Genomic DNA, 12,554 nt, shown 5'->3' on the forward strand with positions numbered 1-12,554 from the left:
TTATCTCAAACAGCAAGATTATGATTAAAAGTTTCTGAAAAATTTTTTTCCCAGGTTTTTTGACGGGATCTCTGCAAAACCACTCAAGAAAATATGATTATCCAATTGATCGACTCAACTTCCATTTCCATCCCAAACCATTATATCGGGATCAGGGCGAATATCATGAAAAAATATCAAATCTTGGATTTGGTGAAGAAATTGAAGCTGACAATGAAGTATGAATATTTTCTTCTTTCATCCATATTATATGTATGATCTTGTACATACAAACCAAATTAAGCAGTCTTTTGAGGACCAAAATGAATGAATTTTCAAAATGCATTTGAACAAATGTACTCAGTCATGTTTTTTATACCTCAACCTCCAGTCTGATTGAAGCTTTTTACAAACATCCACTAATACATAAACTGCTCTTTTTGAAAGAACCGGCTATTCGTCCAACTTAGTATGCTCCCCAGCTGTGCATTTTAGGGGTATGTTCCCAAACTTAGGGTTGGTAGATATTTTGCTATTAGCGATAAAACTAATTGTAAAAAAACTGACTCTCTACACTGGTATGACTTATTACACTATATTTTATTGTATTTAAATCATTTTTGGATATAAATGTATTCAAGTTCGGAACTAAAGTGTGGTGTCACACATCAATTTTTTTTTTTTTTTTCAATTTTAGTGAGGTGTAAGAAAATCCACTAGACTGGCTGCATGTTTAATGTGTTATTTGTCGACCAGAATTTCACAAGTTAACATAAAATCTTTTTCTCAGCTTCCAGAGATAACTGATGGTGTTCTGGTACATGGTCTGTACACTGATGCATTCAGATGGGATGATGATACAATGCTGATGGCAAACGAAACTGAAAGAGTAATGAATGAACGAATGCCCATTCTACACATGGAACCTAAAATGGATTTCACTCCACCTGAAGAAGACTACAATTGTCCATTGTACAAAACTGGTGCCAGGGCAGGAGTGTTGTCCACTACTGGTAAATTATCTGTTTTTAAAACGCATGTTTTGTTATTGAGAAACTTTAGATGCTTATACAATGGGTTACAAACAATACTGTATATTTGACTTTATCTAGTATGTCATAAAGGGCACTCCAGAAGTATGTGTACCAATATGGAGGTACGGTAACTAATTTTTTTCGCCTACTTTACATGAAGTTGTGTGAAGAGACTGAAACCTATGGCCAGGGAGTATATTCACTTGGCTTAGCAGTCTCCGAACTAACAATAAGGAAAATCGAAATAAAATGATGGCCTAACCTGGCTCATATAGACTTAAACACAGCTTCAGTGCTCAGCAGTGAACCTATTCTCCTGTGTAAAAATTTGCCACTAGATTCTTGTTGTGCATGATAACGGCAGTGCGATGCTACAGTTCAAGCCGATTAATGAGTTATTAGCGTTCTAATAACATTTTGTTTTTCAGGACATTCAACAAACTTCGTTGTATCAGTGCATCTACCGACTGACAGAAGCCCAGACTACTGGATTTCAAAAGGTTCAGCTTTGCTGTGTGGCTTAGCTGAATAGTAGTTTGTTTTTTTCAGATTTTTTTGTAAAATAAAATAGAGTTGTCTTTATAGATTTGAAAAATAATATTTTTTTTAATTTCAACTTCATTTCGCACATTTGAAATATTCCAATTTTTGCACCTAATGGTAGCTCCTAATGTTTTGTACAATCTTAATTCACTGTGAGGTAATTTTTTAAAGTCTTATTCAACCATTTGATTTAAGTTTATGATAAATGTAACTTCAAATAATTCTTACAAGCATAATTTCGTTTATCAAGAATGTTTCATTGTGATTTTCATAAGCCAATATTGTTCACTGTTGCCTTAACTAGGCCTCGTAAATATTATTTTTGTAATATATTTTGTAGCTTCGAGATGTTTTGTTTTCATAGAAAAATTTTGACATAATATATGTAATGGTAATAAAACTTGTTATTATAAATCGCTCTGGAACTTAATAATATTGCTTAGTGGGATCAGCCTTCGTTTATGGTCGAGAAACTCTTTAGATGAGGGTATATACCAAAATTCGCCGCCTTTTCATTGGATGCTAAGGGCCTCTTTAGATTGTTATTTCTAGGTATTGATTGCCATTTTCTATCCACATTTTAGAAACTATTCAAATTCCATAAGCAATAATGAATCAACAATTGTTTCAATGAATCAACAATTGTTTCCCGTGCTTAAACAGAGTGAAAACCACCACTGTTCAATCTTCAATATATGTGAACTTTCCAAGTGGCCTTCACCATACCGTAAATCCTCGCCGTGTATGTCAAGGGTTAATTAACTAACATCTTGCGCAAACAAATATTAAGGATTTTTTGAATAAGCTGTTATGAGATATTGAAAACAACATTCACTTGAAGATCCTGTCTGTTCATTCATGAATTGTATCCTCTGTCTCATGAAAAACACTTACACAACTTCCAAATGTTAGCAATTGTTTTCCACGGTTATTTTTTAACTAATCTAAATATTTTAACTACGAAATTACAAACTAATTTCATCAATATTTTTATTGCATAAATACAAACTTTGTACTCTCTGAATGCTTCTAATTAATTTATAAGGATAAAATTATCACAGTGTTCATTCAGTTAATGGTCCTAGTGAATACTGCTATAAGAGATTTACCGATGTAAATAGCAAATCCAAAGAAGTTTCTACTCAAAATTATCATTGGGAACTGTTCTATGATTCTGTTTCATGAAAAAAACTAACAAATTTCAAAAATTAAATAAATGTAACAAATACATATTCATGGCATGTACTGGAATTAATTATAATTAAAGATTCAAACTAATCAAATTTATTGAACTTCCTCAAACACAGCAGGTATGAATTGCTCCATAACTTCTTCAAAATAGGTTTTTGAAAACGGATTAAATCCATCCATATGACTTACATGACCTCCGCCATATGTAACAGCAAGAGCAACATTATCAGTCTCCATCACTTCGGTTCTAGGTAGTGCTGCAAAAAATAGTCAAATCTAGATAAGATTCTAATCATTTTGAAAGACATAAGATTTTTGACAATTTTGATCTGCAAATAATTGGAAGACATCTTCAAAAGCTGATGTTATCTTGTATTTTTTTTTTTTTCACTATGTAGTTATTATAGATGCGTCTAGTAAAATTTTTCAAATGGGCACGACGCCAAGTGGATAGAGCAAGAATAACAGGGTGAAGATCAAAACCACATGACCCATTTCTTTCCCACCAGGGTGTGATGAACTGCGCATTCAATGTCGAGTCGAAAATAATCTAATTCTTGCAGGAAAGTAGCTACTTCCACAGCAATGGTTGATCGTACAGAGCTTTGTTCAGAGTAAAAGTGTCACCAGGATGTGATGAATTGGGCATTCAATGTCAAGCTGGAAATAATCTAAAATTTGCAGGAAAGCAGTTACTTCCACATTGGTGGTTAACGTACAGAGCCTTGTTCAGAGTGAAAATGTCTATGGGCATAACAGGTACAATGCAGACAGCGCTATAAATAAGCTTATTTTCTCACCATCATAAGGAAGAAAAGGATCATCGTCCGATGCAACACATAATGTAGGTACTGAGAACGAACTCAACTTCTCTGCAGTCAACACTGCATCTTTATAATATTCCTCTACTGAATCATAACCAAACACTCTAAAAAAATAAAAAATTGTTGCAAAATGTTTATCCATATTTAATAGAATTGAGCGCAATCGGTGCAAACAGTAGAAATAAAATTTGAATAAACATTGTTTGTTTCTACTTGTACTTTTGAGTTTAACAATAAAAATACACGAAGCGCAGTTCTCATACTGTATATAGCCATTACAACAATACATGTCCTAACACAGAATGTATTACTAATAAATGAAATTAGTATTAATTTTGACTATATCCTGGAAAAGGGTTAAAGACCTGAAATTTTATTCACTAAATCAAGACATGATTAGGCATAAATGAAAAATAAGTCAAAGCTAACATTTTGAATATGATGGTACTCACTTTGATGTGAAGGAGCTATCATATTCTCTAATGGTTTTCGATTGCAAAACTTCCTCATGATCAACCAAATCATGAAACATATGGCTTACTCTGAAAAATAAAAAGTATAGAAGAATCATCGCACCAATCAAGAATGCCTATAGTTTTGTAATGGAAAAACATCAAATTACCATATGTATATCATGAACAATAATGCTTCCTATCGCATTTTGTTGCACATCCATACCAGTAATATAAGCTAATGAGCTTGACATGTTCTTATTCAACCAGTCAAAATTTTGAACTCGCCGGATTGCTAATGAGCTTGACATGTTCTTATTCAACCAGTCAAAATTTTGAACTCGCCGGATTGCTAATGAGCTTGACATGTTCTTATTCAACCAGTCAAAATTTTGAACTCGCCGGATTCTGAACTTCAGATTTTTCATGATGATAATCAACGATTCAAAATTTTCCACAGACACTCAGTCACTCACATAATGTCGGTTGATCCAGCGTTTCTAACAGTCACTCAAAGTAAGTTTGCATATGCCAAAGTTCTTGTTACCAAATTTTTTCTTTCGATTATTTTTTCAATAGGGAATCATTTGTAAATTTTCCCTGAATGCATAACCCTGGTTGATTCAGTAAATCGGTATATTAATGCTATGGATCTTACAATACAATAGATGCTAAATTGCATGTATAACTAAATTGGATTACTATGAAATCAAACTACCGGTAGTTAGATTTTAAGCACATAGTAGTGTGTGAACTACAAAAAGACTCACTTGCCATATAATTCTTTCAATCCTTTTGTAAGGAAACTGTTGAATAATATTCTGTTTTCCCATCTTTCCAAACTTGTCGTACCATGAGGTGGCGAAAATGGACATGAATGCAAAATCGCACCAACAAGTTTACAATCAGATTTTGTCTGTGCCATATATCTTCCAAGCATAAGCCTAAAGTCGGAAAAAAAAGATTTCTTGAATATTGATTGTAAATCAACAACAGACTCTGTAACAGTACAACTTAAATAGGTACACCATCAGCATATGATTTTGAATTTTTGTAGGTGGGAAAGCTAACGTACAACAGGCAATTCAATCCGCATACCAGAGTCTTGAAAATACCAGTGTTGGATAGGATTACCCAAACCTAGAGTCACAAGTCAATTGACAGATAATCCAAGTCACAAAGTCTAGTCAATCAATGGGTAAGGTCTCATTGGCTGATAGCATATGACATTGACAAGTCCAGGTCATTCTATTAAAATGAGTCAATTTGAGTCTTTGATAAATGGTGACTAGAGACCAACTCGAGTCAAGTAAATGGCCGGAGCCTCCCAAAACAGATAAATAACCATCATTTTCAAAATTCCATTTACTACCTCCATAAATACTGATACTTAGCAAACTACAATATGAACCGATACATTATCGTTTCTTTATTACCATAAAACGAATATAATGACACAGAATAGCTGAGCAATGGTAAATAGCACTCACGATCCCATAGAAATCCCAATACAAAATAATGGTGCTTCCGGGTAACGTTCTTTGAATATCTTTATTACAACTTCCATATCCATTGTATGTGTTGCACAATATGCTTTTGGAGTCTGAAAATAATAATATAATGCAACAATTTTAACTCACAATAATGCAGATATTATATTTCACAGAAATTCCAAAATGGAAATGTATTGTAGGAAATGGAGTAATTACCGTACATCTATGTAATGTTAATATGATACAATCATTTAACGATAATCATTATTCATTTCAAATTGTATGTGTTATTAAGTGAAGATTTTATAAACTCAAATTACTCTACAAAAATATAAAGAATATTTTTGAAAGAACTGGGCAAGTAGTATGGCTAGATGCCTTGCCAATCATTTACTTAGTACAATAGCTAGATATAGAATTCCTAAAAATCACATTAAAATGAAATTGGATGCTGAAATTGTCGATTTTTGAAATTATGTCAAATATTTGAGCCATCACCGTAGAACTATTTCTACATTATAATACACATATTAACCTTTTCATTTCTATATAGCTAACTTACGATAAACCCATTGAATAAAAGAATTATTTTCATGAAACAAACATGTCATTGGAATATCATATTGATAAAATTATTCTACGAATATTACACCATGTTCAATAAAAAGCTCACAATTTAGAATACCAGAAAATATATTACCAGAACTTCCATTCCATCCAAACCACGATTAATTATAATCATAACTCTGAAACCATGATCCCCTAAAATATCCACCATAGATTGCACATAGTTTGATTTAGATGTAGATGTTAGGCCTGGAACAATGAATATTGTTGGTCTTTTTGTTTTGTCTGGATATTTCTTGTTATCGTCATTGTCGAACCAGTCAACGTAAAATTGCCCCCCATCAGGAGCTGGTACAATTTCCCTAAGATAAGAAAAAAACAATGAATAATGTATAGAAAGCAGAAAGTTCACAAGTTACAGAAAGTGAAATATGACAATAATTACGGTTTCAAATTCCACTTGAATCCCGATATATAGACCAAGCTTTGTAAAATTTGGAAAAATACAGATTATGATTACAATTTGAAAACTCCCAAACAAGCAACAATATTTGCATTATTAATAAAGCTATACTGATTAGTGGGCGTGAGTTGTGCATTTAGTCTAAAATGCATCCGTCTATAAAAACATATCTTAATTCCTAATGTAAATATATATAAAATGAACATTTTAAAAATTACATTAAAATAATAAGCTGGATAAGGAAAACTAGACAATGTAAACATATTGTACTGACATGAGAATTAAACCTTCATTACAGTTCAATTTAAAAAAAAAAAAAGACTATGAGAAATTGCTTAATTTAAGATTACACATGCTCATTCATAAGTAAAGGTTTATGAGCAAACTTACAGGTAATCACAGAAAAACCAATAGATACTGGAACTATGAAGTGCTACATTAAACAACGAAATATTGATAAAGGTTATACAGCATTTCCTTTATTTAATGAGACATTCATCAATTTCTATAGGTGATAAGCCAAGAAAGTTAAATCATTATGTCTCACTAATTATGATGTTGATGATGTTAATCAAAATCAGCCCACAATAACTGTTATAATTAGTCATAAGAGTGATCTCATTTATTCTGATGACCATTGAGCAATATTAAGTGCAATATTTAGTGTATTTTATTTGATAATTTATGAAAAAAATTAAGGATGGTCATGAGCATTTCTTTACTGTGAAAAATATAAGTGACAAAATAATGAAATCCTCGGATATTTACATAGGTATAGAGAACAGTTAAATTTTTTATGATGCAATATTTGATTTTAGATTACACAAATCGTATGCGATTTTAATAGTTCTAAAAATTCCATTATTTGTTTTCATAGAGTAAATATGGTAACAGCTAGCTCAAATAGTCAGTACGAAATAGTATCATGTCAACAGCCTGATTTTTCAAAGTGAATTTTTTTATAATTATCAACCACTGATCATATAATTTATTAGGGATTCAATAAGTCATTCATTCCTTCCCTGTAACACCTAAATATTCTATTTTCATATTGTGCGACCAGATAAAAGAATACCAGACTGTAGATATTTTTACTACATGCATAGTCTTTCTCAGTTATTGTTCAAGACAAGATTGTGCAAGGCTTAGCAGGGATATGACACACACACACAGATTTGAATTCAAAGTCCACTAGTTTATTTGTATTATTGTGTGGGACCTATTGACAAATAGTCAATTCAGGTCAGAATATATGTAGTAAGTCTGTGTATGGAATTACTCTCTAAAAGAATTTTCTGCAAATATGTGTGAAACAGAATATCATATGCATGGCATACCTTAATTATTCATGGACATTGATACAATTGACATTTGAATAATGGTGTCGATTAACCATGCAGGTGCACCCAATTTATTAAACTAAATTTTAAATTCAAATATAATTCCTGATATTACACTGCATTTATAAACAATCTGGCTGAAACAAGATATATTATGAATGTACCGCAATTTAAAATGCATTCATGAGTGTGAAACTGTCGGGAAAGCGAATTCTAATGAGAGACATAGAAAAAACATTCTAATCGAGTAGGGCTGCTCATTTTCGAATACCTAAATGTTTTAGAATTGAATAGAATATTATTTCAATTTTGAATCTCGAATACTCGGGTTGCATTGTAATGGGTTTTCCAGACACATAAATTACTGAAAACATAGAATTCATCATACAGACAGTTTGCTTAGCATTCACAATCAATAAGAAACATGTTTAATAAGTCACTAGAAAGAAAAGAGTTATATGTAAAAATATAGTTTCAATAAAAAAAAATTGAGAATTCATCTCGACTTTTGGCAGGCAATAGGAAACAAGGTGGCGGCGATTCAGGATTTAAAAAAAACTATGTATAAAATGATAAAATGTTTGTGTTATTTAGTCGCAAAACAAATGCAAAATCTTACCTCCTGTACTTGATCTGTTTATTGAATGGAAGAAAGACTCGAACTATTGTCTGTAGTCTTCCTTCGGGACACCAAAATGGTGGGTAATAGCATCTGTGTAGTGATGGAACATGATGTGAAAGAAAGTTCTGAAGCTTGGAAGATGATTTCACATAGATTCTTGGCTTCTGAAAAAGAATGACCAATATGAGAAAATCAATAAATAAAATTATTTTCAACTAATTCTAAATCATTACCAAGCCAGGTAATTACCCCGTTTCCGCTGTATTGTCTAAAACACGGAATAGGAATCCAGGACTAATAACATGAGTTTGAATTTAGTTCAATCATTTTTAAAATGCTCACCGGCAACTCATTTCCGCGAATTAAATCGTTCATTGTATGTTCTATCTCACATGTATTGTGTGGTTTGCTATCATGGAAGTTACACTATTGTGTCCATGCTTTGGTATATACTGAGACGTGGGCTATACAATTTGCTGGTTATTAAACAGAGAAATACCGGAAATGACAAAAATAGATAATGCTCACCTTTGCATAGAAATGAAAATATGATGTCACATAAATTGCAACACCAATTCCAACGTAGAAGTAAATCATTTTTAATTATCTATTTTATATAATTGAAGCTATAAAAAATACCATATAAATTTATCACCATTGAAAGTAATATAGAACGTGCCGAATAAATAAATCAAAATAAATTAAACATGTAAAGTAAAGAGATGACTGTTCACATGTCATGTTTATTTACCCAATATGTAATAATGATATTGCCTCATAAGGTCTTTCTCACAAGCACTCACGAAAAGGTAAAAAAAGCCAGTAAATATATTGTGTCAAATGACGTAATGTGTCAAATGCATATTTACTCGAAAATTTACTTATGGGTAGATTCTTTCTCTTATCTTGAGTGTTTGGGAGTTAGACCTTATGAAAAAAACTTTATATCAGATAAGTAACAATGATATTATTTCCTAAGTCCCACTCACAGACAGATGAGTCATGACCTCATAAAAACGCTGCTCTTAACTAAATTTGATAGTAACTTTAGATGTGTGAAATGATATGATAGTTAACATTGGATGCATATTATGAATATCCAATCCCAAGCATATGAAAGCATGACAACATTCAAGTAGTACACATTCCATAACCGTCAAAAAGAAAACAATGAAAAAATTAAACAAAATTCAGCGTACGATTAGCTACATTGGATTGTCAGTACTCCATTAACAAGCAAAATAAATCATAAATTGAAGTATATGAGTGACGATAAACCTGACACACCTGAATAGAACATAAACTCTGAATACTTGAGATTTGTGCACTGCGAAACTTGTTGCATGAATGTATGCCATTACAATTATAAATTTTATGTAACCTATTTATCTTCTCACTGCTGTGGCATCAATGCTCATTGGGACCCAATCGCTTTGACATAGCTTTCAGATCAATATACTGAAATTTTAACTATACAACTTTTCCTCCAACTTCAGATTTTGTACATTAGTTCGACTTTTGAATATTTTCTGCCATTTTATTCGATTTTCTAATGCTGAATTTATGTGAGATTTTCTGATAAACATTGACAAATTTTGTTGAATTTTTTAGGACAAAACAGGGATAATTTGCTGTCAATGTCATTCGAAACTTTTCCTTATTAAAGCCTATCTTATTACAACTTGCCATAACAACATCGGAGAACCTCTTTGTCACAAAATTTACATTATAAAAAAGAGCAAATTGTTTTAGATTTACCCAAGAAAAATTTGACAATAAAAGGGTTTAATAGGAGTCTGTCGTTAGTTCAGTTACTAGATAGCATTACCGAATTTTCTTCAATAATTGTCACTAGAATAGAATTAATCTGATATGGGGATTATAATGCATGATAACAACAAGTAATTAGACAAGTAATGCAAAAAATAATTTATGCATATTTAGAGCCAGCCAGCCAAAAAAGTATATTCGGATTATAACAGTAACTTTGATATTATTATAGCCAATATAAACATAGTTATATCAATAATGCTTTAATAGAATTGTGTCATATTTTCAACTCTGCTTTTATATGCTTAATTAATAATAGCCTAGTTATTTATTCTCCTTTGTTTTGGTACTGAACTTCATTGGTATTGCAAAGCCTATGGCTTGACGTCTAAATCCAATTACAAAGCACAAGTATAAATACTGAGGCGAGAAAAGATGCAAACTTTGAAAATCATTTAAATTTTAAAATCCATACAATGTAAAAAAGCAACAATGGAAACGCCCATCTGTGCAATAAGCTTGAAGATAACATTTTTTATTACAAGATAAAACTTTTTCTCAATCATAAGAGGCATGTTATGGCATATCATAAAAATTGACAGGCAGCATTAGCATAGGAACTTTACGCACATTAACATCTGAGTTCTTACTAAGAGTTGAACAATATGGATACAACGAATTTGCCAAGCATCTTCAATTAGTCTTGCATTTCTAAACTACCATAATAGGGACGTGAAAGATGAATACCTAGCTGTAATGCAAAATTTCCACGAATGCGGCTGAATGCCATAACATTCTCAGGCTCAGATTCAAACCAAAATTTATCAAATTGACTGAAGACACATGAAAATGCATGCAAAAAATCTTCAACAGTTGGGGGTCCTTGGATTTTATTGTAAAAGTGAGTACGAAGTTGTCCAGATTGCAGCATTTCATACATCAAACTAGTCAAATTGATGCTGACAATAGCGAATGAATATCCTTGAACAGGGTGAAGCGAATGCTGTAAAATTTGACGAGCCTTTTCATTGTGGTTTTCAGCAAAATGAACCATGCACTGGAGTCCGAGAAGTCCCATACCTCGAAAATCAGTTTTAGGATCAGATCCTTGAAATCCCAGTTCGCACCATCTTTTACAGATACGACTATCCAGTTCTTCATCTGGCTTTAACAGCTCCCACAATTTTAGAAGCAATTTTTCATGAGATTCGTTTTCACAATCGTATAACTCTTTTCTCAACACTTCCACTCGATCAAATAAGATTTTATAGCCTTTCATTTGGAGTAAGCATGTTGTTAACGCACCTTCGAAAGGTGGATCCATCTCTGGGACAATATTCTTCAGATTCATTACTTTTGTAACAAGCATTGGAACATCTTCCAATTCAACATCAAGATTTATCAAGTTTCGTAAAACCTCATGTTTAGACAGCAATAAACTCTGCTCAATTTTTTCATTTCTTTCAGCAAATTTATATGTTCTTATGATGCGTTGAAGCTCACAAGCACCAGTTAATTTTCTCAACAGCCATTTAACGAAACTTCTTAAAAAAGTCACTCTGTATAACACAAGAAATATGCTCGACTGCAACTTTGTCTTCACCACATCTCGCTTGTTGTTGATAGGCTTCGGACATGACTCTCTGTTCATCATGTGGGCAAATTTTTCAATTCATTCGCACCTTTAATTTTTAATTTCCTATAAAGCTAGCATTATTGGCTAAATAAAAAATACTATTATTTCGTGCTGGGCATGGTTGACAGTCAGTTTGTGCAGAGTAGTCAAATGAAAGGTAGTGTCTCAGAGTATGGTAATAATAGGGATTAGAGTAGTGAAATGTGAAAAGAATAGCTGGAAGCAAATGTGAGTTAGGCCTGCTGCTGCAGGTAGTGGAGGCAAAATACTGAAACAGGATAGGATAGGATTTACATATTTATCCTGGGGAAAGGAAAGCCGATAAAACGGCTTATCCATATGGCGAACCACGGCATCTCGTCCGGTTACCATTCCATGTCGGGTATGGGATTAGTTAGTCACTTGTTTTTCGGAAGAATGGACTTGATGGTGAACCACCCTACGGCCGCAAGGAGTCCAGCAATCCTATTGCACATAACCATCCTGCATGGGATTCAAACCTGCGAACCCACGCAGAGTAATTAGAGGTGCGGTGGAGAGCGTATTCCTAACGCTTAGCACGATGAGCCACACCGCCGCAAAATGTTTTATGCTGACATAAATTATAAACAAGGCAGCAAGAGGAAATCTGTTGTAGGTT

At 32.6% G+C, this 12,554-nt stretch overlaps 3 protein-coding genes across 3 annotated transcripts in view; 1 reads left to right on the forward strand and 2 right to left on the reverse strand.

The window, feature by feature from the left end:
* The window catches only part of LOC120346119 (dynein axonemal heavy chain 6-like), a 56,158-nt gene extending 54,184 nt beyond the window's left edge, over positions 1 to 1,974 (forward strand). Inside the window, exons 80-82 of the mRNA XM_039415777.2 lie at positions 55 to 218; positions 770 to 992; positions 1,442 to 1,974. Coding sequence (XP_039271711.2) covers positions 55 to 218; positions 770 to 992; positions 1,442 to 1,545 — 491 coding nt within the window. The 3' untranslated portion in view covers positions 1,546 to 1,974. The remainder of the gene's footprint in view (positions 1 to 54; positions 219 to 769; positions 993 to 1,441) is intronic.
* Positions 1,975 to 2,515: 541 nt separating this feature from the next.
* On the reverse strand, positions 2,516 to 9,144 carry LOC120345597 (phospholipase ABHD3-like). Its single transcript, XM_078115690.1, has 8 exons — positions 9,037 to 9,144; positions 8,506 to 8,672; positions 6,217 to 6,445; positions 5,514 to 5,626; positions 4,794 to 4,967; positions 4,024 to 4,113; positions 3,548 to 3,675; positions 2,516 to 3,004 (listed from the first exon to the last, which is right to left on the reverse strand). The coding sequence occupies exons 1-8, from the start codon at positions 9,103 to 9,105 to the stop codon at positions 2,841 to 2,843; spliced, it is 1,134 nt and encodes a 377-aa protein (XP_077971816.1). The 5' UTR covers positions 9,106 to 9,144; the 3' UTR covers positions 2,516 to 2,840.
* LOC120345598 (ELMO domain-containing protein 2-like) lies at positions 9,135 to 12,058 on the reverse strand. Its single transcript, XM_039415118.2, has one exon. The coding sequence runs from the start codon at positions 11,930 to 11,932 to the stop codon at positions 10,976 to 10,978; it is 957 nt and encodes a 318-aa protein (XP_039271052.2). The 5' UTR covers positions 11,933 to 12,058; the 3' UTR covers positions 9,135 to 10,975.
* Between the last annotated feature and the right edge of the window lie 496 nt (positions 12,059 to 12,554).

Source organism: Styela clava, chromosome 8, assembly GCF_964204865.1.
Source record: "Styela clava chromosome 8, kaStyClav1.hap1.2, whole genome shotgun sequence".
Lineage (NCBI taxonomy): Eukaryota > Metazoa > Chordata > Ascidiacea > Stolidobranchia > Styelidae > Styela > Styela clava.